This window comes from Antechinus flavipes, chromosome 1 (genome assembly GCF_016432865.1).
Source record: "Antechinus flavipes isolate AdamAnt ecotype Samford, QLD, Australia chromosome 1, AdamAnt_v2, whole genome shotgun sequence".
NCBI classification, from domain to species: Eukaryota; Metazoa; Chordata; class Mammalia; order Dasyuromorphia; family Dasyuridae; genus Antechinus; species Antechinus flavipes.
In genome coordinates, this window is record NC_067398.1 from 705,428,128 (window position 1) to 705,451,343 (window position 23,216).

The 23,216-nt window shown below is 40.3% G+C and overlaps 1 protein-coding gene across 3 annotated transcripts in view; it reads left to right on the forward strand.

Moving 5' to 3' along the window:
• The window catches only part of CCDC60 (coiled-coil domain containing 60), a 198,531-nt gene that overhangs the window by 130,221 nt on the left and 45,094 nt on the right, over positions 1–23,216 (forward strand). For all 3 annotated transcript variants that reach the window (XM_051972899.1, XM_051972898.1, XM_051972900.1), the window contains exons 4-6: positions 5,582–5,749; positions 14,237–14,341; positions 18,446–18,553. In XM_051972899.1, the coding sequence (XP_051828859.1) occupies positions 5,582–5,749; positions 14,237–14,341; positions 18,446–18,553 (381 nt within the window). The remainder of the gene's footprint in view (positions 1–5,581; positions 5,750–14,236; positions 14,342–18,445; positions 18,554–23,216) is intronic.

Below are 23,216 nucleotides of genomic sequence, written 5' to 3' on the forward strand. Positions count from 1 at the left end.
AGCAGAGGGGTCTGGAGACCACATCATAGCTAGGTTAGGTTAAGGAAACTTGATGGATTTAATCCAGAAAAGAGTTGGTTGGGTCATGTCTTCAGATTTATATCTTCAGCTATCTGAAGGTTGCCATGGGGAAGAGGGCTCGGATTAGTTTCTTTTTGACCTTGGAGGTCTAAAAGGAAGATCTGGGCTTTTTTTTTTTGAAGGAAAACATCCTAACAATGAAAATTATTTCAAAGTAGAATGTTCTGCTTTGGGAAATAGTGAGTTCGCTGTCATGGAAGTCTTTGAGTAGAGGCTGGATGACCACTTGTCAGAGATTGTGATTCTTGCTCAGATATGAGTAGGACTAGCTGACTTTAAGTCCTTTTCAAGCTCTGAGACTCTGTGACTATCCATCCACCTACTTCTCTCCCCTCATTCCCTGAAATCAAATCCTGTATAGCTCTGACAAAATGGGTCGTGAACCAGACGGATGAAGCCATCTACGTGAGATTCCACATCCCAACAATTTAGGAGCAAACTGATTTATTCTCCATTATTTGAAGAGAGTAATATTTGTTAAGTGAAAAATTTCCATGTAGCCAATTCCCTCTTGCAAGAGTGGGGCTGTCCTGAAATCACATTGCAAGGAGTGTCTGTTCGTTGTAATGTCGTTCTGCCATCCCAGCTGAGGCAAAGTCTGGCTTATGGCCCCATATTTCTCCCAGGCAGAGACAGGAACTTAAGTAAAAAGCTGGGAGGGACAGAACTAATGGAACTAAAAGATGCAAGATGACATCTGGGATGGGGGCTCTTAATTTGAGGCATTGAGCCCTATAGCTCTATCATAGCTCTCTGGACCCATAGGTGGGAAGCATGGAATGAGGGAAAGGCGATTGAGCCAGGAGTGTGAGCTGTGACTGGTCCAGTTAATAGCTGTGTGAGTGAGCTCCAACTTCTTGGAGAGTTGATTTAAATCAGTTGATTTAGATTCATGACCCCCCAGGCCTCAATCAGTCACCAGCTTTCCAACGGTACCAAATTAAAATGTAACTGGGAAATATTTAACAAAATAAATAAAAATACAATAAATCATAGATAATGTTAATATGTGGGGTTTTTTTCTAAGTCAATATCCAACCTGCAGAGATTTTATATATTGTTCCCATTTGATTCTGACAGCGCTGATTTAGATGACAAAAAAGAAAAGTCTCTAAAAAAGCTTCCACTCTATTCTTCTCTTCCAGTAGAATGAAAGTTCCTTGAGGACAGGGAGTGGGTTTTGTTTTGTCTTTGTATCTCTACCTCTGGAGTGTCCTAGTGGAGGAAGAACTGGTTTCCAAACCAAGTCACCCATTATCTCAGTGCCCCAGGAAATCCTCGATACCTAAAAGTTCTAGATAAGGTGCTGACCTGAAGGGGAAAAGAGTTCCCTCACCCTAGAGTTCTCTGGCTAATAGAATGATCCAGTCTTTATCCCGATTAACTCCAGCCTAGCATAGTGACTGGGAGACATCTCCAGCATCTAGTCACAGTGTCTTGACACCAGGAGGCACTTAATAAATACTTATGGATTGACTGATAGGTGGGTACTTTAATATGTGAAGGGTCTGTGATGTCATCAGCATGGGCAACTCCCAGTCTGAGAAATCCCAGTACCATGCAGATTGCAGCCCAATTTTGCCCTGGACCACATAGATAGCATGAATCAGAGGTCAATGATGACAATGATGGTGTTGATTATGTTGATGATGATTGCAGCTGACTTTATATAGCATTTTAGATTCTGAGAAACGATGTGCCCAAAGTAGCACAAGCAGTAGATGCCAAAGTCAAGCTTTGTGCCCAGCTGTCACCCTGCCTGAGTTCCAAGCTGTCTTGGGGGTTGGGGGAAGGGGAGGAGAAGGGCATCAGAGAGAAATTGTATGAGCACTTCTTAGACGTGTCATAGAGTTGCCTTTCTATAAATGACATGAGATATCAAGGGAGGAAATGAATTCCCCATACCTGGAGGTCTTCAAGCTAAGACTGGGTGACTCTGTATCATGGAAGGGACTCGAGTTCAGGTAGGGGCAGATTGAATAGCTTCTTCCAACTTGGAAGTATTGAGATTTTCTCATTCCTGAACTCATCTCCAAACACATTAATCATTAAACAAGCATTTATTGGTAAAGCACTGAGATGATAATAATAATAATAATAATAAGACAATATCTACTGCATCTCGGTGGTGCAGTAGATTGAGTCAGGAAGTTCTGAGTTCAAATCCAATCAGATATTTCATAGTTATGAACCTCTGTCTGTCTCATTTTCCTCATCTGTGTAATTACAACCTACTTTCTGGGATTATTGGGAGGATTAAATGAAAACATTTTTTAAAATAATTATAAATGTGAAAATTACTATGATTGTGTGTGTATGTGTGTGTGTATATACTGAAAAAAAATTAAACTCCTTGAGAGCAGAATTGTTTTATTTTTGCCTCTGCATATTTGCACAGTACCTGGCACGCAGGAAGTGTTTAGTAAGTACATGTCAGTTTATTGATTGATGATAGATAGAGACTCTTGAGAGTAAATATGATTTCACTTTTCTATTTTTATTCCCAATGAGCATTTGTTAATTTTTTTTTCATGAGAATGTTATAGCCATTATGTGCCAGGCTAAAGGCTAGGGATCCAGAAGACTTGGGCTAAAGCAATGACCATGCAAGTGAAAAAAAGGAGTAGAAGGTGGGAGATGCTGTCAAATAGCTAATAAAATGACAACTAATTAAATAGGAGAGAGAGAGGAGAGAGAGAGAAGGAGGGAGGGAGGAGAGAGAGAGAGAGGAGAGAGAAGAAGCCAAAATATTGCTGAGATGCAAGAAGAATGGCAATGCCTTTGATAGAAATAAAGAAGTTTGGAAGAGGAGAGGGCTTAGGGAGGGTGAAAGAGAATGACTTTTAAAGAGAAAATCCATTTTAAACATGTCTAATTTAAGACAGGGCAACTAGGTGATGCCATAATGCACAGAGCAAGCAAGATTCATGTTCGAGTTCAAATGTGGCCTCAGAGACTTACTGGCTATGTGATCCTGGGCAAGTCACTTCCCCTATTTGCCTCAGTTTCCTCCTCTAAAATGAGCTGGAGAAGGAAATGACAAAGTATCTTTGTCAAGAAAAGTGGGATAATGAAGAGTTGGACAATACTGAAAAATAACGGAACAACAACATATTTAATACATGCTTTAGTTTAAAAGGTGTCAGAGGTGTTTAGTTTGAAATTTCTAGTAGGCAATTCATGATGCTAGACTCAAGTTCAGGAGACTTGGGCTGAATATCTAGATCTTGGTCATCTGCATAAAGATTATAGTTCGATCCATGGTTTTAAGTTTATTGATTTCTCTTATAAGTGAACTTTGAACATGGTGACCTAACGTTAGTGTCTGAGGCTGGATGTGAACCCTGAGCCCTACTGAATCTGAACCTAGCACCCTATTAGATGCCATATTGCCAGTATTAAAACATTAGGCCTTTAAAATCTGCCCCAGCAGCACCAGGAAAGCTTTCTAGTACCTTCTGGAAGAGTGGCCAAGCAATTAGACTAAATAGCCTGGTGCGCTCAGAAAGCTCCCCTTGTGAACTCCTGCCCTTGGGGACAGTCTAACCTCAAGAGTTCTGAAGGAGCGGGCCACCATGTCATGGGAGTCCATCATCATGGCCCCAGATCTGCCAAACTCTCAGTTTCCCCCTGTCCCAGATCAGTGGCGCAGCAGCAAGCCACCAGAAAACGGGGTTATTTCAGTTAAATGCTTGGAAAGCACTGTTTGCCATCCCTGAGATGACCAAAGGACCATTCATCTGCCCTCTTACTCAAATAGGTGTTGGGTACCCCTGCCCACACAGCTGACTCAGGCATCCTCAAACTAGGGATGTCCCTTTCTGCTCTCCCATAAATGTATCTCAGGAAGTGCACTCCATGTGCTGGAAGCCCTCCTCAATTTCTCTCAACATCACAAAAATTATCTGACAGTTCACCTATCATCCCTCACCCTTGCTAAGGGTCCTAACCGTATTTTCTTCTTGTCTTTCTTACTTTTTTTTCGGGAAGAGGCGGGGATTTCTTTTGCTCCTCTTGTTTGCCTCTTCATGGCATATCTCCATATGTCCATATCTCCCATGCAATTCTGCATTGCCCTCCATCAATGCTCCTTTTTAATCCTTCAGTTCATCTCTGTTTAAAATATGGGGAAGACGGAGAAGGGGGAAGGATGCTATTTCACTAGGATTGAATGCATCAAGAACCAAACCAGCTGCTTCATCTCGGTGAATTCTGGATGGCTTAATCCTCACCCCACCAGGGACAAGAATATGCCATCCTCTGGAGCACAGAGGCTTCTCTCTGATTGCAATCCCCTTCCACTTCCCTGTTGTTCTGAGGCCACATGGCTGCTTGGCAGTGAACGGGCTGTATCCAGCATCCCTCCCACCCCATGCTTTTCTCCCCCTGTCATTTCTGTCATCACCAATGGACAGGTGTGAACATTCCCTCTTCTTCCCCCCAGGGCTGGAGTGCCCTTCCCCTCGTCTCCCAAATCCTGACAGCCTCATTGACAGCCTTCCTCTGATTGAAACTATATTGAAGTGACAGCAAATAGAATCTAACAGTTAACAGGTAGCTCCGGGCGATTACTTGCCAGCCTGTGCCAATCAACCCAAGGCAGCAGGTGACCCCCTGACCCGTATGAGAGCGGAAGATGTGACAAAAACTCTTATTAAGCAGAGGGGTGAGCTTTGGAAGGGGAGGAGGAGGAAGACAATGGAAAGGGATCCAAAGGCCTCGCTCACCATGTGCTGGCTGAGCTGGAAAAACTGGGCTGAGCACAGGTTGGAGGACATTTGCCACCACCAAGGGGCTTTTTCTGCTAGAGCAGGATTCCCCAGGGCATTGGGGGACCCTCAAGTCTCAGAATCCCAGCAGTGAGGCAGAGCCCACTGCTTCTCGAGGCCGCTTGTCATTCTCTGAGACAGCTCCTCTTGTTAGGAAGTGTCCCCTGACATCCAGCCAGAGTGGTCTCTTAACAATCTGAGATCTATGGCATGAAATAGAGAGGCTTTGCAGGGACAGTGTGACGGCTGCCTTTGTGTATTTGAAGGGTTATTACACGGAGAGAGGAGTGAGACTTGTTCAGCTTGGCTCTAGAGGGCAAAACGGGGAAGGGGAAGGAGAGTTGTCCATGTTTGAGTGTGTGGGTATGAATACAGGTGTGTGTGACTGAGTGTGAGTGTGGGAGTGTGATGTGTACGAGTGAATGAGAGTGAATATAAATGTGTGTGTATGTAAGTGAGTGTGAGATTTGGCTACAGGGTGGATGGAAAGGGCCACAAATTCTAATTGCGCTAAATCCGAAGATTAAGCCTGGACTTCTCTGATATGTACAGGTTAAAGAGAGTTTTCAGCAGAGAGCACAGGGATTGTTATCTCCATTTTACAGAAAGGGAAACAAAGCCTCAGTGTCTGAGCCGGGCTTCCTGACATCAACTCTGCTGCTTTCTCCTCCATTGTTTCCACCACCCCCATCTTCTATTTTCAAATTCACTTTCTTCTTCTCCCCATGCAGCTACCTGATCCGATCAGTGAAAATGGGCCAAAGTTATTTCGACATTTTGAAGGCGGAGAGTGCACTAAGAAAGAAAATCTTGATGGACAAAAAGAGAGAAGAAGAGGAGAGAAACAGATTTCAGCCTCCAAAAATGCCTGCTGCTGAAACCAGTGATGTTAGCCTGAAGTAGGTAGACCCAAAAGCATTAGTATTTCTATTTCGATTGTTTTTCTTGTTGGGGTATTCAGTCCCGTCTGATTCATCATCTCCCCACGAACTATGTCGGTAGGGCATAAGATGATGCAGAGATAATGGAGTATTTTGCTATTTCTTTCTCCAGTGTGTCCCCATTTTACAGATGAGGAACTATAACAAATAATAAGTAGCTTGCCTAGGCTCACACAGCTAGTGAGTATCTGAAGCTGAATTTGAATTTTATTGACTCCAGGTCCAGTGCTCTATCCATTGAACCATCTATCTGCCCTTGTTATTTCAATATCTCTTAGGAAAATAATCAATCACCCCACTGAGAATTAAAATCATTTGGCAGATACTACTTAACTGGCATCAGAGTCAGAAGAGAATGCTTCTCCACCACAAATTTCATTTGCAGGTAGAAAATATTGAGTTTAGCCTCTAGTTAGCAAAATTAATTAGATAGGAAGTGATGAGAAGGTGCTTCCTTCCCCTCCCCCATTGTGTTACCCCTTTTTCATAAAGAGGTCCTGTTCAACTTCCTCCCCTCGTACTAGCCTGCCAGAACCCTGCAATCTTTATTGGGGCTGTTGTCCCAGAGGCTTTTCCTGATCCAGGTCTTCTTGCCCGAAGTCTGAGACCGCCTCCCAGGCAGCGCCAGTTGAATTTAATCTTTAAAAAGTGATTTGAAAAGGCACATTTTGGGGTGTTTTTCCCAAATGTCAGAAGAACTGGTTAGTCTGTTCTGATCCCAACACCAAATCTAGAGGAAGGATCTGTTGCATTATTCTATATTCTATCTGTCCTGTAATATTCCCATGGTAACCTTGATCTATCATTGAAGATGTTAAAGCTCATTGAATTCTACACCTAGATATAGAAAGGACCTTAGAGGACACAAAGTCTTATTTTACAAATGAGGAAACTGAGGCAGAGAGAAATTGAGTTTTAGAAGGTGACTTGAGTGCAAGAATGAGGATCAAACCCAAGATCCACTGACTCTTAAAGCTACTGCCTTTCCATTATACCACATTACCTCTAGCTTGAAAATCCAGAGTACTAGAGGTCATCTAATCCAATCCCCTGATTTTAGAAATAGACACTAGGACCCAGTATCTTGCCCAAAATCACAATTTGAAGATCAGCTGAAACCTTCTGTGATCTCATCATCCGATGTGGTATCCTAATAATTTCTACCTCCTACTCAATAACATAAAATGGGGACTTTTAATACCTATAGTTTCCACTTTGTGATGTGATGTTTCTAAAAAGAGCACCTGATCTAGAATCCCAGTTCAGATCTTACCCCTAACACTATCTGTGTAAACTTGGACAACTCACTTATTTTATCCTAAAATGATATGGGTTCTGTGAGCCTCTTCCAGCTCTGACCCTTTGTGCTTTGCAAACTTTAAAATGATATGGGATTCTATATCCTATTCTATAATTCTATAATGATTCTAAATTATTATTTAGATTCTATAATAATTTATTTACATTTATATTTATTATTTTTTATATTATTTAGATTCTATTATTTATTTATATTTATTATTTTATTTATATTATTTATCATTTAGATTCTATAATAATTCTAAAATGATATAGAATTGTCCGTTGTTATTTTATCAAACATCTGCCTTTTCTACCACATCGCACACACCTTGGAACCTTCTAGGTCTGGCTCTGCCAGAGAGCAAGGGTGTACAGGACAGACACGTCTGAAGCTTTCCCAAAACCAAAGGGAGCAACATAGCACCAGGCAGAAGTTGCCTGGAATCATTCAGAATGTGGGCCAGATACAAGTTGACAAAACAGATTTTGTTCTGGGTGAAGCTATAGAGATGGAACTTCTTTCAGAGCAGAGCCCAGAGTGATCATTAAGAGAGAGAGAGGTAAACGTCATCAGGGCAGAACCAACTGCGACCTCTGCAGCACTGCCTAAAGCCCACGTGCCCCTCCAGCAGATCTCCCCTTTGATGATGGAGGGACCGGGGATGCTGCCCTGCCCGCGGAGGGACTCACCCTCACCTCCCGGCTCCTGAAAACGAAGCCAGCAGCCTGCCGGGAAGCCTCAGAGTGGCTGCAACTCACGGAGCCAAAGCTGTATCATCTTCCTATCGGCCCCTTTTCTGAAGGAAGGGAGAAAGGACCTAAGCCCTGTATTTCCTCGCTGAGATAAATAGGCGAGGAAGCAGGTGCCCGATTTCCGATCCCCTCCCGGTTCCCCCCGAGATCTAAGAGCCGGACTCTGTGTTTGAATGGGTGTTTTAATCCCAGCCTGGAGAACACACGGTTTCTTTCAAGCCAGCGCTCCAGATTCAGGCCCGTGGCTCACTTAAAAGCTTCGTCAGTTTCAGTGTTGGTGAATTACACATAGGGCGATATTGATCTGGCTCTAGTAGATATTGATCTGGCTCTAGTAGATATTGATCTGGCGCTAGTAGATATTGATCTGGTTCTAGTAGATATTGATCTGGCTCTAGTACTGGAGTGTCAAGGAGTGGGGAGAAGCCGGGTTCCATATCCCTCCTCTTCCCACCGTTAACCTTAGCCGCTCTGTCCTGAGCACGTCATCTGGTTTTTTTCGGAAGTTCAGTTTCCTCACCTGTAAAATAGGACTAAAAATGCCTGTGGCTGTACTTCACCAGCTTACATTGAGGCTCAAGTGTGATGGAAGATTAAGACAGAATCTCCGAGGTTTTCGGCACTGACCAGAGCTCTCATTTTAGGGAGGAAACCACGGCCAATTTGCCAGGGTCAGACAGGTAATAAGAATGGGGTCATCTGGCTCCAGAGGCAGTCCTTTCTCTGCATTCTACACTGCATCCACTATATGCTATAGGTAAAACACTTCAATTTTTACTGTGATTTTTCAGTCATTTTTCAGCCACGTTGGACTTTTAGTAACCCCATTTGAGGTTTTCTTGGCAGAGATACTGGAGTGGTTTGCCATTTCCTTCTCCAGATTCAAATTTTCTACTGCCATACAAATACCCAAATGTCCAAAGTTATCAGCATTTTTATTATAACAATTTTTCAGGTGGATGGTACAGTGGACAGAACACTAGACATAAGATCAGAAAGATATGAGTTCAAATCCAGCTGCAGACATTTACTGGTGGTGTGACCCTGGAGGAATTATTACTCTTTATCTCAGTTTCCTCATCTGTAAAATGGGGATGCCAATAATAGTAGCACCTTTTCCCCAGAATCAATTAAGGATCAATTAAGATAATAAGATATCTACTATATATTATAATAAGCATTGTTATTCTTATTAGATGGAGGGCTGACTCAGAATCGGGCTGATTCTAGGTTCAGCTATCACTTCTAACACTATAACAAATAGGAAAATCTCTTCATCTTTCTGGGTCTCAGTTTTCATATCCTAGAATGGGCCAATAACAGCCAATAGTGATTCTCTTACCAGGTTGCTGAGAGGCTCCAGTGAAATCACATAGGTAAAACCCTTTGCAAAACGTAAAACACTATGGAATATCACCAGGATGGTTCAGATGTTGACCATTCCCAGAATCAGAAGATGCTAGGGTGGAAAGGGCCCTCAGACACCAGCTAGTTCAATGCCTTCATTTGACCAATGAGCAAACTAAAAACAAGGGCCAACTCAAGGATGCACAGAAGGAATACAAGAGTAGAGGAAATATGGGGGACAGGGCCACTAAAGCCAGAGCTCTTGGACCACACCTTTGTGGATGAAATGTATATTCATGCTTAATAGGAGATAAAGACCAAGGGGAATTGAAAAATCAAGTGTTCCTCTTGGGAAAATAATCACACCATCAGCAAGCCTTTCTTGGATATCTGCTACAGATCAGGTTTTATTCTAGACATTGAGAATCTATAATTATTGATAATGATAACAATTATGATAATAATAATAATAATGCTTGATTCTGTAACTCATTATAGTCCACAAAAGCAATCTCCTCATTTCTGATACTAGACGATGTAATGCTGAGCAACTCCCTTAACTTTTAGATATCTCAGGCAGTTCTTTTAAGACCTGTTATGAGATGCTAAAGTGGTACTAAACTATAGATTGATACTTTCCATGAAATCATGGAAAAGGAAGGGAAGGAAGAAGAAATAAAAGAAGGAAGGAAAGAAGGAAGGAAGGAAGGAAGGAAGGAAGGAAGGAAGGAAGGAAGGAAGGAAGGAAGGAAGGAAGGAAGGAAGGAAGGAAGGAAGGAAGAAGGAAGGAAGGAAGAAGGAAGGAAGGAAGGAAGGAAGGAAGGAAGGAAGGAAGGAAGGAGGGAAGGAAGGAAGCTAGGAAGGAAGGAAGGAAGGAAGGAAGGAAGGAAGGAAGGAAGGAAGGAAGGAAGAAAGAAAGAAAGAAAGAGAGAAAGAAAGAAAGGAAGGAAGAAGGAAAGGGAGGGGAAAAGGAAGGGAATGAGGGAGGGGGAGGAAGGGAAGGGGGGAAGAGAAGGAAGAAAGAAGGAGCCTAGGAGAAAGGAAGGAAGGGAAGAAAAAAAGAGAAAATGGAAGGGGGAAGAGAGAAGGAATCAACAAAGAAGACCTTTTCCTAAATTGAAAAAAAAAACACACAGCTCTTTCTAGGAACCTAAATCAATATGAGGCATTTAAGAAAGTTATTAGATATGACAGAAGTCAATATTGAAGGAGTTGTGGGAAGAGAGGTACATTAATGTGTTGCTGGTAAAGTTGTGAATCAGTACCAACACTCTGGGAAACAATTCAAAATTATGCAAATATAGTGACTAGAATGTCCAGATACCTTGCATCAGAGATCTCACTACTAGAATTATACCCCAAGGAGGGTCATTGATAAGAAGAAAATATCTATACTCCAAAATATTTATAGCAGCACTTTATATGGAAGCAAAGAATGGGAAACAAAATGGTTGCCCATAATTTGGAAAATGGCTAAACAAACTGCATTATGTTACTATAATGGAATGTTCTCTGCTCCGAGAGATGATCAACATAATGACTACAGGGAAGTATGGAAAGATTTAGCTGAACTGAGGTGCAGAAAAGTAAACAGAGCTATTTTTTAAATGTACATTATGACAATAATATAAATGGGGAAGAGAGCCATAAAATAATCTAAAGTGAATATTACAGAATCACACAGAATATACTGGTACCAAAGAAGAGATGTAAGAAGACACATCCCTCCACACATTTGCATAGGTTCACCTGGTCACAGGTGTAGAAGAGGACATGTGTTTTCAAACTTTTTCAAAGTATTAGCTAATTTTTCTGATTTTTTTTCTTTTCTCTTCTTCTTTTTACTTTATGGAATTTTATTTTCATGGTTAAGCACTGGGATGACTGGCTGGGAAGATGAGAGAGAGAAATTCTTGGAGAAATTTAGATAATACAAAAATTAAAGATATTATTTAAAATTTTACTCTTAAATGGGAAAGTTATTAAACCAGAGAGAGTGGCAAAAGAGCACTAGGACACAGGGAAAGAATTCAAAACAAATTTAGGTTTAAATCCTGTTTCTGATATTAACTGTAGGGAGATGAGAGGGAGAACAAGGAAGATAGAAGAATGAGGAGAGGAAGGGAGAGAAGAATAAAGGTATGGAAATAATGAAGGGGAAACAGGGGAAAAAAGAAGATGGAAGAAAATGGAAAGAAGGAGGAGGCCTCATTTCTCAATAGAGAACAGAATCAAATTTATAAGATTATGAGTCATTTCCCAACTGATAAATGGTCAGAGGATATGAATAGACAGTTTTCAGAAGAAGAAATAACAGAGACACATGAAAAAAAGGCTTTACCTCATTATTGGTTAAAGAAAAGCAAATTAAAACAACTCTGAGGTTCCACTTCATATCCATCAAATTGATTAATAGGGAATGTTTTTAATGAAAAATGATAAATATTTGAGAGGATGTAGAAAAATTGGAAAACTGATGCACTGTTGGTGAAGTTGTGAACTGATCCAATCAATTTGGAGAGCAATTTGAAACTATACCCAAAGGGCTATAAAACTCTGCATGCCCTTTGATGAAACAATTCATCTACTAGGTCTGTATCACAAAGAAATCATAAAATAAGAGAAATGTATACAAAATGTATACAAAAATATAGCAGCTTTTTGTAGAGGCAAAGAATTGGACATTAAAGAGATTTTTATCCACTGAATGGCTAAACAAGTTATAGTATATTATTGTGATTGAATACTATTGTGCTATAAGAAATGACAGAATAGTTTCAGAAAAACCTGGAAATATTTTAATGAATTGATATGAAGTGAGCAGAACGAGAATATTGTACAGATTGATAGTAATATTATTCTGTGATTAACTATGAATAATTTGGCTATTCTCAGCAATACAATTGTGTTGAAAGATACTGTCCATCTTCTGAGGAAATATTAATGGAGTCTGAATGCTGATTAAAACATAATTTTCTCACTTTATTTTTCTTGCTTTTTTGGCCATGTGTTTTACATGATTTCACCTGTATAATTGATATCATATTTTTTATCTTCACAATGAATGGGGGAGGGATGAGAGGAAGAGAGAAAACTCAAAAATTTAAACAAATGTTAAAAATAATAAATTTAAATTTTAAAAACTTAAATGTAAACAGATTTTTAAAAAGAGGAATGAAGAAAGAGAAGGAGAAAAGGGACAAGGTGAATAATGACAAAAGTCAAGAAAAGGAAAGAAAAGAGAAGAGTTAATGAAGAGGAAAATGCTAAGGAAGATGAGAGTTGAGATGAGAAGAAAGAAGAGACAAAGAGGGTCTTCCAATGCATTTGTGTAATTTTTCATGAGTTTGCAATGTTCTAAGGGGGCACTGTACATGAAAAAATAATTGGAGTTGGAGAATTTTGTATTGCATCATAGCCCCATCACTTTCAACTGGTAGAATGATCCTAGTCAAGCCACTAAACCACTCTGGCCCTCAGTTTCCTCATGTATAAAATGAAGAGGTAGGTTGCTTCCAAGATCCCTTATAAACCTACGATCCAACGACCTTAGAAAGGCTTTAGTCTGAGACTGCACTTATTCCCTAGGAAAATCCCCAAATAACTAAGGAAAGGCATCAAAGGACCTTCCAGAGTCCACTAGAAGGGAAATCAAGAAAAAAATACTCCTGGACTCTTGATTCAAAATAGTTCTTAATTTTCTCATTCCAGATTGAGCAGGACGGCAAAGAATTGTCTCTCACCTCATGATCACAGAATCAAATCAGTTCAAATGAGATAATATTTATAGGGTATTTATCATAGTGCCTGGCACAGAGTAGACATTGTATTCATGCTAATTGTTATTGTTATTTCTAACTGAACTGTAAAACAGCTACTCAGAACTTGGGAAGAAAGACAAATTTATATATGTAAAGTCTCAAGAACTGGATTCAAATCCTAACACATTTCTTTCTATCTGAGGATTCTTTGGCCAGTCACTCACTTCACAATTTCATCATCTGTAAAGTGAAGGAGGCGTTATGGTTCTTACAAGGTGCTAAGTCACTGGAATTGATAGGCACTCTGGGAGATTCATAAGTCAGGATTCAGTCCAGGAGATTCACAAATCAGAAGGACAAGCCCACAAGAGAAGAAGCCCACAATCCCACTCTCAGAGGAGGAGTCAGATTCATTCCAACTTCCACCTTTGTGCTGGCTGGAGGCTTTGGATTCAGAGGGAGCTTGGAGACAGAAGCTGAAAGAGACAAAGGACTAATGGCAAGAGTTCTCAGAACCAAGGAGAGAGATAAGCCTCTAAGAAAGCCAACCGGGCTATTTTAGAAGAGACAATAAAGGACTAGACTTCAACAGCTGGCTGTATTTGAGGTGATTATTACACTGAACTGAAACTAAGGCTGCCTCCAGAAGCCCCCCAAGAAACCTGCTCCCAGAAAACGATTATATTTTAAAGAGGAGAATATTACAGAGGGTGGGAAGTGCTGAAATAGATGGATTCTTTCTTCTATCTCTAAATTGATGATTAATACTTGAACTCTAATTCTATTATCTCTATGACTTAGGAAAAGTCATTTCATCTCTCCAAGGTTCAGTTCAACTCAATTCAATAGCCATTGATTAAGCACCTACTGTGTGCCAAGTCCTGTGCAAAACACTGGGGATACAAAAAGACAATCCCTGTTCTCAAAGGAATTTAACATTTAATGATCTAATGAGACAATAAGTAAATAAGACAAAATATAAGACAAATAAGAAATAATAAAGGGAAGGCACTGGAATTTGGCCTCAGTAGAATTTGGGGGGAGGAGAGGGTTAGATTAGCAAGCCTCTGAGGTCCCTTCTAAGAGTCATAGTTGTAAATAATCTTCACCTATAAGAGATGTGCCTTTTACACTATTCCTAGGAAAACCTGTGACTTTTCTGCCTTTATTTTAAACTTTTTTGGTCTCCCTCAGAGTGCTTTATGAGGAACACTAGACAAGGTGATGTTGAAAAATTCAGTTCAATGCCCATGTATTAAGCTTCTGTCTTTTCCTCCCACAGCTTATATGATGGAGTAAAAAAAGAAGGAGGTCCAGATGTTATCCTACGACCTTTCAACCCAGTACACAACTGTCTGATCTCACCCTCGCTATCCCAGGCCCAAATGTGAGTCTGCCAGATTCTTTTCTCCTATTTTGTCTTGCTTCCACCAAAGAAAAGGGAATCCGAGTGACAGTGTGTGGGCTGCCCTCCCAAACTGCTTAGCTATATGGAAATGGTAACAGAAATCAAAAACTGAATTTTAAAGCAAGATGGGAGGGAGCTAGGGTTATTTATAAAGCCAGGAATCAACATGGGGAATATTTTCCCAGCATCAGGTTTAAAAAAAAAAAAGCAAGGTTCAAATCTCAATGTGAGAGGCAATGTGGAATAGTGGATAGAGAGTTGGCCTTAAAATCAGGAAGAACTGAGTTCACATCCTGCCTTTTGATATATGCTGACTGTGTGACCCTAAGTAAGTCACTCAACTCTTTCAAAACATGTATTCCTGACCATTTTACATTCTTGACCCCTTTGGCAGTTGGGTAAAGCCTAGGGGAATCCCCTCTCAGAATTATGTTTTCAAAAAATTCAAAGAAATGCTAAATTTCAGTTAGAAGCTAGTTGGGGTGGGTTTATGTTCATCGATTCCCTGAAATTTATGGAAGGACTCCTTGGATCAAAACGTGGAGATATCCCAGATTAAGAGCTTCTGCTCTGAGAGTGTAAATTGAAGAAAAATTATAAACCTGAATCACCAGAGGGAGTTTCCTCATCTGGACTCTTTTACATCAAGGAAAACACAGGTCTAGTCTCAATTGCAAACATATTATAGTTATGTCATTTTTCTGGGCCTCAGTTTCCTCATCTGTAAACATGAAGGTGTTAGACTCAGTAGCCTCTTCTTTGAGGATTCAGTCAGTGATCAGGGTAAGTTATTGAGAAAGATATTTAGGTTATACACCGATAAGAATTTCTTAACAGGTAGTGCTGTCTAAAAGCAGAATGGGCTAACCTGAGAAATAGTGGCCACTCCTTCCCTGGAGGCCTTTAAGAAGAAGCTGGATGACCCCTGTGTTAAAGTTTTAGATCAAGGTTAGACAAGATGGTCACTGAGGTCCTCTCTCTACAGCTGTTCTATATACAATTATTTGTTTCTTGTCTCTGCCTTCCAGGCAGAGATACTTTTGCCTTTTTCTGTATCTCCAATATGTGTCTGGCTGTGACTGATTGACTGACTGACTCCACCTCTGGAATTTTGGGATTCTTAACATCAAGATGAATTCTGCTCTCACCCATTCTGGTTTTCTTGGATAGTCAGTTATTCAAAGGCTCTTAGTAGGGTTGGAAAAGACCTTAGGGGCCAACTGAGTCAAACTCTCTCAATATATGGATGAGCACACTGAAATCAGAGCATGTTCTGAAAGATCATAATCTAGTATTTCAAGGGACATCAGATGCCATTGAGAACAAGCCCTTCATTTTAAAGTTGAGGAAACTGAGGCCCAGAAAGACTAAAGTTATTTAAGGTCATTGATCAGAGATTCAGAGGTGAAAGGAATTTTAGAGACCTCCTTGCTCAATCTGCTCATTTTACAAAAGTGGAAATTGGGAACCAAGGAGATCAAATGATTTGCCTTAAGTCACATAAGTTATTAAACATCACAGGATTTGAACTCAAGGCCTCTAACTCCAGAGTCAGTCTTTCCATCTAATGAATTTTTATAGATGAAGATCATAGACTTCATACATTGGACAGTGTCCCTTGTATATGAATGATCCCAAGCTCACTAAAATCTCCAGCTCCTAATGACTCCTAATTGGAGTCATTCCCTGTGCTTGCATCAGGCAGGTAGGTGGCACAGGGGATAGAGTATCTGAGCCTAGAGTCAGGGAGACCTGAACTCAAATCCACCCTCAGACACTTATTAGCTGTGGACAAATCACTTAACCCTGTTTGCCTCAGTTTCTTCATTTGTAAAGTGAGCTGGAGAAGAAAATGGCAAATCACTCTAACGTCTTGGCCCAAAAAAACCAAGTGAGACACGACTGAAATAAGTGAACAAGTGCATGCATGTCTTCCCAGTCCTATTGAGTTAGGTGTATCTTATCTATAAGGTTGGGATGACATTAGACATCTGTCAATGGTATGAGAGCTTTCCCTGGTACCTTCCCTACTGATTTTCCTGGCAATGAGGAGGGCTTAGGATGTGAAAAGCCCATGAACCTGGGAATATTGATCTCTCTGGGAGAGGCTGCTTTCAGAGAATAACAATTTCCGAGTCATCATAATGGGCAGACCATTCCCGGAGTTATCCCGGGGGATGGAGGAGAGCTGGGGGTTAGTTGGGAAGATGCTCAAGTTGCTTCCAGTAAGGAGCATCCAGACATTAACCCTATCCTGTGTTCATCAGTGGAGCTGCTCTCAAGGCAGTCTCTGGCTTACAGATGCCCAGTTTATATAAGATCATGGCCCTAGATCTGGAGGGGAGGACTTCAAAGGTAATTTAATCCATTGGATTATTTATGGAGGAAGCACTTAATAGATGATTTTCATTATCATTGTTCTCAGCAGAAATATTATTAGTATTACTATTATTATTATTATTAATCTCCTCTCTTTTTTGATAGCTCTGGTTGTTGGGAAATTTCTTCTTAGATCAAACCCAAATTGGCATTCCCTTCCCCATGCAGCTCTCTGCTAAATAAAGAAGCACATTCAGAGAAAGGAGCCCTCTTTTCCAGGGGCCTTGAACCTGGTCTTTTCAAAGTCTTGATTTCCTTCTCTGGCCCCTAGCAGAGATTTTGACCTTATGGGTCCTTCCCTATAATCCCTATAATCTTCCATTTTACAGATGACTTAAGTAAAAACTGGAGAATTGCCAAGGATGAAATAGGATTCAAACTCAAATCTTCCTGACTCCAAGAACAACACATAATCCTGCACCACTTTCTTCTCAAGCATTTATTTGTTTCTAATTTATGACTCTAATTTATCGATGAATGTTGCTAAGGCAGGATAGGACAGTGGACAGAAAATTGAATTTGGAGTCAGGTTCAAATCCTGCTTCAGATACTTAATAGCTCAGAGTAAATAAGTGACTCCCCTCTCTGGACCTCAGTTTGTTGGACTAACAACCTCTGGGGTCTCTCCCAGCTATGGTCCCATGGTGATAAGTCAGTATGCTTTAGTGGAAGGATCACTGGACTTGGAATCAAAGGACCTGCCTATATGATATCACTTCCTATGCCTCAGTTTCCTCAAGGAAGATGGTTGTTCCCTTCAAGCTCTAGGTCTAAGATCCTATATCCTAGGAGAATTGTTTTCCCCCAACAAATAGAAGCCCCATAAGAGCAGTGACTAATTTTATTTTTGTCTGTGCCCTCAATACCTAGCACAGTAGCTGGCATATAGCAGGGCTTAATAAATGTTTTGAATTGAATTGGAGATCATCTGATAAGGGAGATGCATCACAGAGGGCTTCTCATGTGGTTTATGTTAATGCGAGTGTATCAGTCCCTTGATGGTGTGATGGTACAGTGGGAACAAGGACTGGGTTTTGAAGCTGAAGCTTCTGTGTGTCCTGAGTGACTATGAATGAGTCATTTAACACTCTCAGAACCTCAGTTCCTTGTAATATTCGGGCTAGCTTTCTGGAGGTCCTTCAGACGGGCCTTGGTCTCAGCAGGAGAAACACCACGAGAAGGGTCAGGAATAGAATCTAGAGTTTTTATTCTGGCCCAGTCTTGATCTTAATGCAGGAGTGCAGGAGGCAGGAGAGCCACGAGGAGGATGGTCAAAGATGGAATGTCTCTTTTCCAGTCCTTCTCAGCCCTTAAATACCCTATTACACTTACATCATTACAGCATACTGAGTATGTGTGAACTAGAGAACCATTACATCACCATGCTAAGTACTAAGTATATGTGAACTAGAGAACCATCATCTCCTCAATCCCACTGAGTTAACATCTTGTTGTAAGTATCCTTGTTTCAAGTAGACTTTTCCAAAGTTCTGGCTCTCTAAAATTCCGTATCTATAAAATGGAGGTTTGAGTCTCATGATCATAAAGGTCCCTTCCAGTTCTAAATCTATGATCCTGATGATTATACTAGTGTTCTTCCTCAGTTTCTTCCACTGTAAAATGAGGGGTTTGGACTAGAAAATCTCTAAAGCTTCCTCCTATCCTTCATTTATTGTGACCAGATTTCTCTTTTTGACTTGGTAGAGAACCCCTCTTTCGGCAACTCTGTGCCCTCCACTGGCTCCTGGAGGCATTGACCATCGACCACAACCACCATGGCATGAAACCATTGATAACCTGCTGGAACGAAAAGTAGGTCATATATTTTCCAAAGAGATTTATTTTCCCCTCCTCTATATACCTTGTTTTTCCTGATCATCCTCCTCATCCTGTATCTTCTATAAAAATCTCCTTCTTCATCTACTATTCCTCCTCCTTCTTTTCCTTTTCTTCCTTCTCCTGTTCCTCCCTCTCCTCTTCCTTCTTTTCCCTCCCCTTCTTCCTTTTTCTTCCTCCTCCTCCTCTTATTCCACACCTCCTTTTCTTCTTCTTTTTTGCTTTTCTGTGTAGTGGTGTTATCCTGCCATGATTGCTTGGTTTATTTTTTGCAAGAAATAAGAGGCAAAAGAGATGATTCTTAGTAAATTCTAAGGGACTAACAAATCACCTAGGTAGCACAGGAGATAGAATGGTGGGCAGAGATGAAAGGATTTTCCCAGAGTCGCAGAGCTTATAAGTGTCTGAGGCTATATTTAAATTCAGATCTTCTTGATTCCAGATTCAAAACTCTATCCATTGAGCCACTTCTGTGCTGTTATTTATAATATTAAAATAATGACAATTATTCAAAAATTTCAGAATCGATGATTTGGAGGGTTGTTGGACACCCACTTCCATGGTACAAGATGGTACCTTCTATACTTTAATCCATTATTCTCTAGGAGTAGTTGAGGCCAAAAAGCTCATCTCCCTCTGAATTAAAGGGAAGCTGGAGCTTAGAAGGCAAACATGTCATCCAGTCCATCTTAGAATGGCAGGAGATTCCAGAATTTGTGCTCCATTGGTCCAGATTTTGAGAATTGTGAAACAATAGAGGGACATTTTGGCAAGAGGCTTAGGAAATTGCCTTGGAGTCAGCAGAGATCTGCGTTCAAGTCCCACCTCCATCGCATGATGGCTGTGACCTTGCACAGATCATAATTCTTTCAGGCTATCTAGACAGCATCAAAGACCTAAAATTGTGGTGGCAGAAAGCATTTTCCGTTTCCAAAATGTAGCTTTCCATGCTAACGAAATCAGAGATTGAGTCCAAAAATAATAATGAATGAATAATACTGGCCTCCTAATTGTTAAAGTAACAAAATACTCTTAGTACCATGGCTCCAAGCATTCTCTCTGGCTGCTCCTAACTCTCTTTCCTCACCTCTACCTTGTGGCTTCCTTCAAATCCTTTTTTAACAGGAATTCTTCCTCAGCCCCCCTAATTTAGTGCCTTTACTGTATTATTATTCCTCATTTATTCTATATAAATTTTGCTTTTTAATTTTATATATATTTGTTTGCTTGTTAACATAAACCTTTAAATTGTAATCTTCTTGAGGACAGGAATTATCTTTTTTTTCTTGTATTTCTAGAACTTAGCACATGCTTGGCACAAAATCGTACTTAAGAAATATTGATTGATTGATTGAATGAATGAAAAAACATTTTCCTCCCTGCCTTTGTTGCATGGAGAGGAAAAGGGAAGAGATGATGGTTAAATGAATTCTATAGAACTGATAATTCCATGTTTTTCTAATTATTTTCTTAATGGATTGAATCAAATTGAACTGCTTCTCAACCTTGATTTCAATTCATATGCTTTCAGTAATTTCTAGGTTTTTTTAACTCATATAATAATCATAATCATAACAATAACTCACATTATCCTCCCCGATTAAATTGTAAACTCCTTGAGATCAGGGAATGTCTGTATTTATTGAATGTTTGAATCCTCAACACCCACATAGGGTGGATTAATGAATGTTTATTGCTTATTAGTTTTTAATACTATAGATCACTTTAAAAGGCTATATTATCCTCTGAGTGTGGTGGGAAGAGTAAACTTCCATAGACTTCCAAAACCTTAGATGGAATCCCTCATCAAAAAAGAAAGGAAATGGGGATGTGGAGTGAAAGAAGCGTGGAGGAAGAAGAAAAACGTCCTTTCCCTCCCCTAGTAGTCGGTTTGAGAAATGTGCATGGTGCATGACAGAAACTCATTAACAGCTGTAGGGCACACACCCGAGAATACTGATGGCCTGCCACAATGTGTGAGAAGAGATTTCCATCAAGGGCTTGGTCACATACAGATCTTTATAGAGCAGAAGCCCAGAAACAAAAGAACTCTGGAAGACTCTCCCTTGATTCCCACCAGGAGTTAGGGATCCCCTCTCCATTTTTTGTTTTTAAATTGAAGTTCAATTAAAAAAGTCACAAAGACCAGAAATGGAACTCTACTCCAGGTACTAACTAGCCGAGTGACCCTGGGCAAGGCTTGTTCTTCCTCAGCCTCAGTTTCCTCATGTGTAAAATGGGGACGTTAATAACACCTAATCCTCTGGTTGGTGTGAGGATCAAATGAGAAAACCCTTGGAAAATACTCTGTAGACCTTAGAGCCCAAACCAATGCAAAGTGTGTCAAAAGTCTTAGTACAGTGTCTTAAGCCATTAAAACTCCTGATTCTATGATTCTCCAGGCTTTCTTACATTTCAAAATGAGAAGATGGATCTAGAATTTTAGGACACCTCGTGTAAATGCTAAGTCTAATTATTAATGATAGTAAAATTTTGGTTGGTGGTATGCAAAGTCTGGGCTAGCTCTCTTGAGGCCTCAAGAACAGCTGGAGTCAGGATAAGCAAAACTCCTTGGTCTTTAGAGGGAGAAATGAAGAAGAGGGACAAAACTTCCAGGAGTTTTGCCAAGGATCCCTCCTTGATTCTAGATTCTCCTCTTCCTCCTGCAGCCAAGTAAAGTTCTCTTACCTCTCCCACTCCACCCCCTAAATCCTTCCCTACAATTCTCTTAACCCCAACCATTGAGCCAGCATTAACTGAGAGAAGAGAAATTCCAAACATATGCTAATAGAGTTATTGTCCAATAGGTAATTATTACACCTTAAGTGCTCTGCTTGTCTGATTCAAGTACATCTTTTAAGAGTTTCAGCCCTTTACAGTAGTAGTTATGCTTGATGCATATGTAAAGGCTCAAAAATGCCTCTTAAGAGGTGGGGATCTAGACTCAGAATCTGGTATTTGGTTGTTTTTGTCAAACTGCTTTTTTATTCCCTCTTTTGTGATCTTTGTTACAAGAAATGACTTACTAGGTAGAGGTGGAATAGATTTGGAAAGAAGAGTGATGTAACAAAAAAAAGCAATGAAATTTTCATTTTAATGCCTTCTCACCCAGCAAAGAGGGCAGAAGGAATTCAGGATCATAGAGCTGGATCATAGAGTCCTCTGAAGCCTCTGACTCATCCTAAATCAGAGGCAGTTAAGTGAATGGGAACCCACATCTTTCTTACCTTTCAGACTAGAGCATTTTGCCTTAGTCAACACCTCTCAGTGTGTGTAGTCTCTGCCACTAGAACATAAGCTCCTTGAGGGCAGAGAATATGTTTCTAACTAGCATTTCTCATTCTCTTTGGTACATGGTTGGTTGGTTGGTTGGTTGGTTGGTTGGTAGTTGTTCTTCATTAATGAAGAAGACCAAAATGTGAGAGTTGAGTTACAGTTGTGTCCAACTGTGGCTGATCAGACCAATCCGAGCTCAGAATGCTCTGTTACAGATGGGACACAAATATGAACGTTTGAGGTAGATTCCCTAATTTTGACTTCTTTTGGATAATTCAATTCAGTCCAGATGACTGATTTTCAGAAGTTCAAATCTAGCCTCCAATACTTACTAGCTTGGTGACCCTGTGCAAGTCACTTAATTTCAATTGTCTCAGTTTCCTCACCTTATAAAATGAGCTGGAAAAGGAAATGGCAAAGTATTCCAAAGTCTCTGCCAAGAAAATTTCAAATGAAATCATAGAGTCAAGTCATGACTGAATAACAAATATGTGTTGGTCACTGAGCTAAATGCTTTACAAATATTATTTCATTCATCTCTAGAGGTCAACTCTCATTAAGTACAGGAAACTGAGACCCAAAACTAACTGACCCATTAAAAATCTTAGATACTAGACATCAATATTAAGTCATCAAAAATTAGAATTTGAACAGAGATGCAAATCTAGTATTTATTCCAGCATAGGGTTGTGATCAAGGCTTTTCCAACTTGATCTTTGGGGGTGAAAAGCATGCTCTGCAAGCATAGCCTTGAGTAACCAAAATCACATCCATACCACCAGAAGGGAGAAGACAAGGAACGTAAAAGACAATGAGCATTTTTCAAGGACATTTAGCAATATAATTGCCCCTCACCATGACAAGAGTTTAATGTTTCTCCAGCAAATCCACTTGATGTTTGCAAACCAGTCTAGAGAAATGAAGCCAAAGGCAGCCATCATGATCACTCTAGACCAAAAAAAGACATTGCAGAGAAGGTCACTGTTGGTAGAAAAAAAATAGAGAAACCTTCAAAAATATCCCATGATCCTTCCCTTGATCCAGAAATCCTTCTAGTAGGCAGAAAGAGTGGTTCAAGAGAAGAAATATTCATAGCAGTACTTTTTGTGGTAGCAAAGAAAGTGGATGCCCGTCAATCAGAGCCCAGCTAAATAAATGGTGGTATATGAATGGGAAGGCAGATCGGCAAGAAAGGATAAATAGGAAGGGTCCAGCAAAGCCTGGATGCACAGATGCAGAGCAAAGCAGGAAGAATTTAGGGGAGAATAGTCAGGGCCTCCAATAATGTAAAGGGAAAGAACAATAATAACAGCACGCATTTATAGAGCTGGTGAAAGTCTGCAAAAAGTTTGACAAATACTAT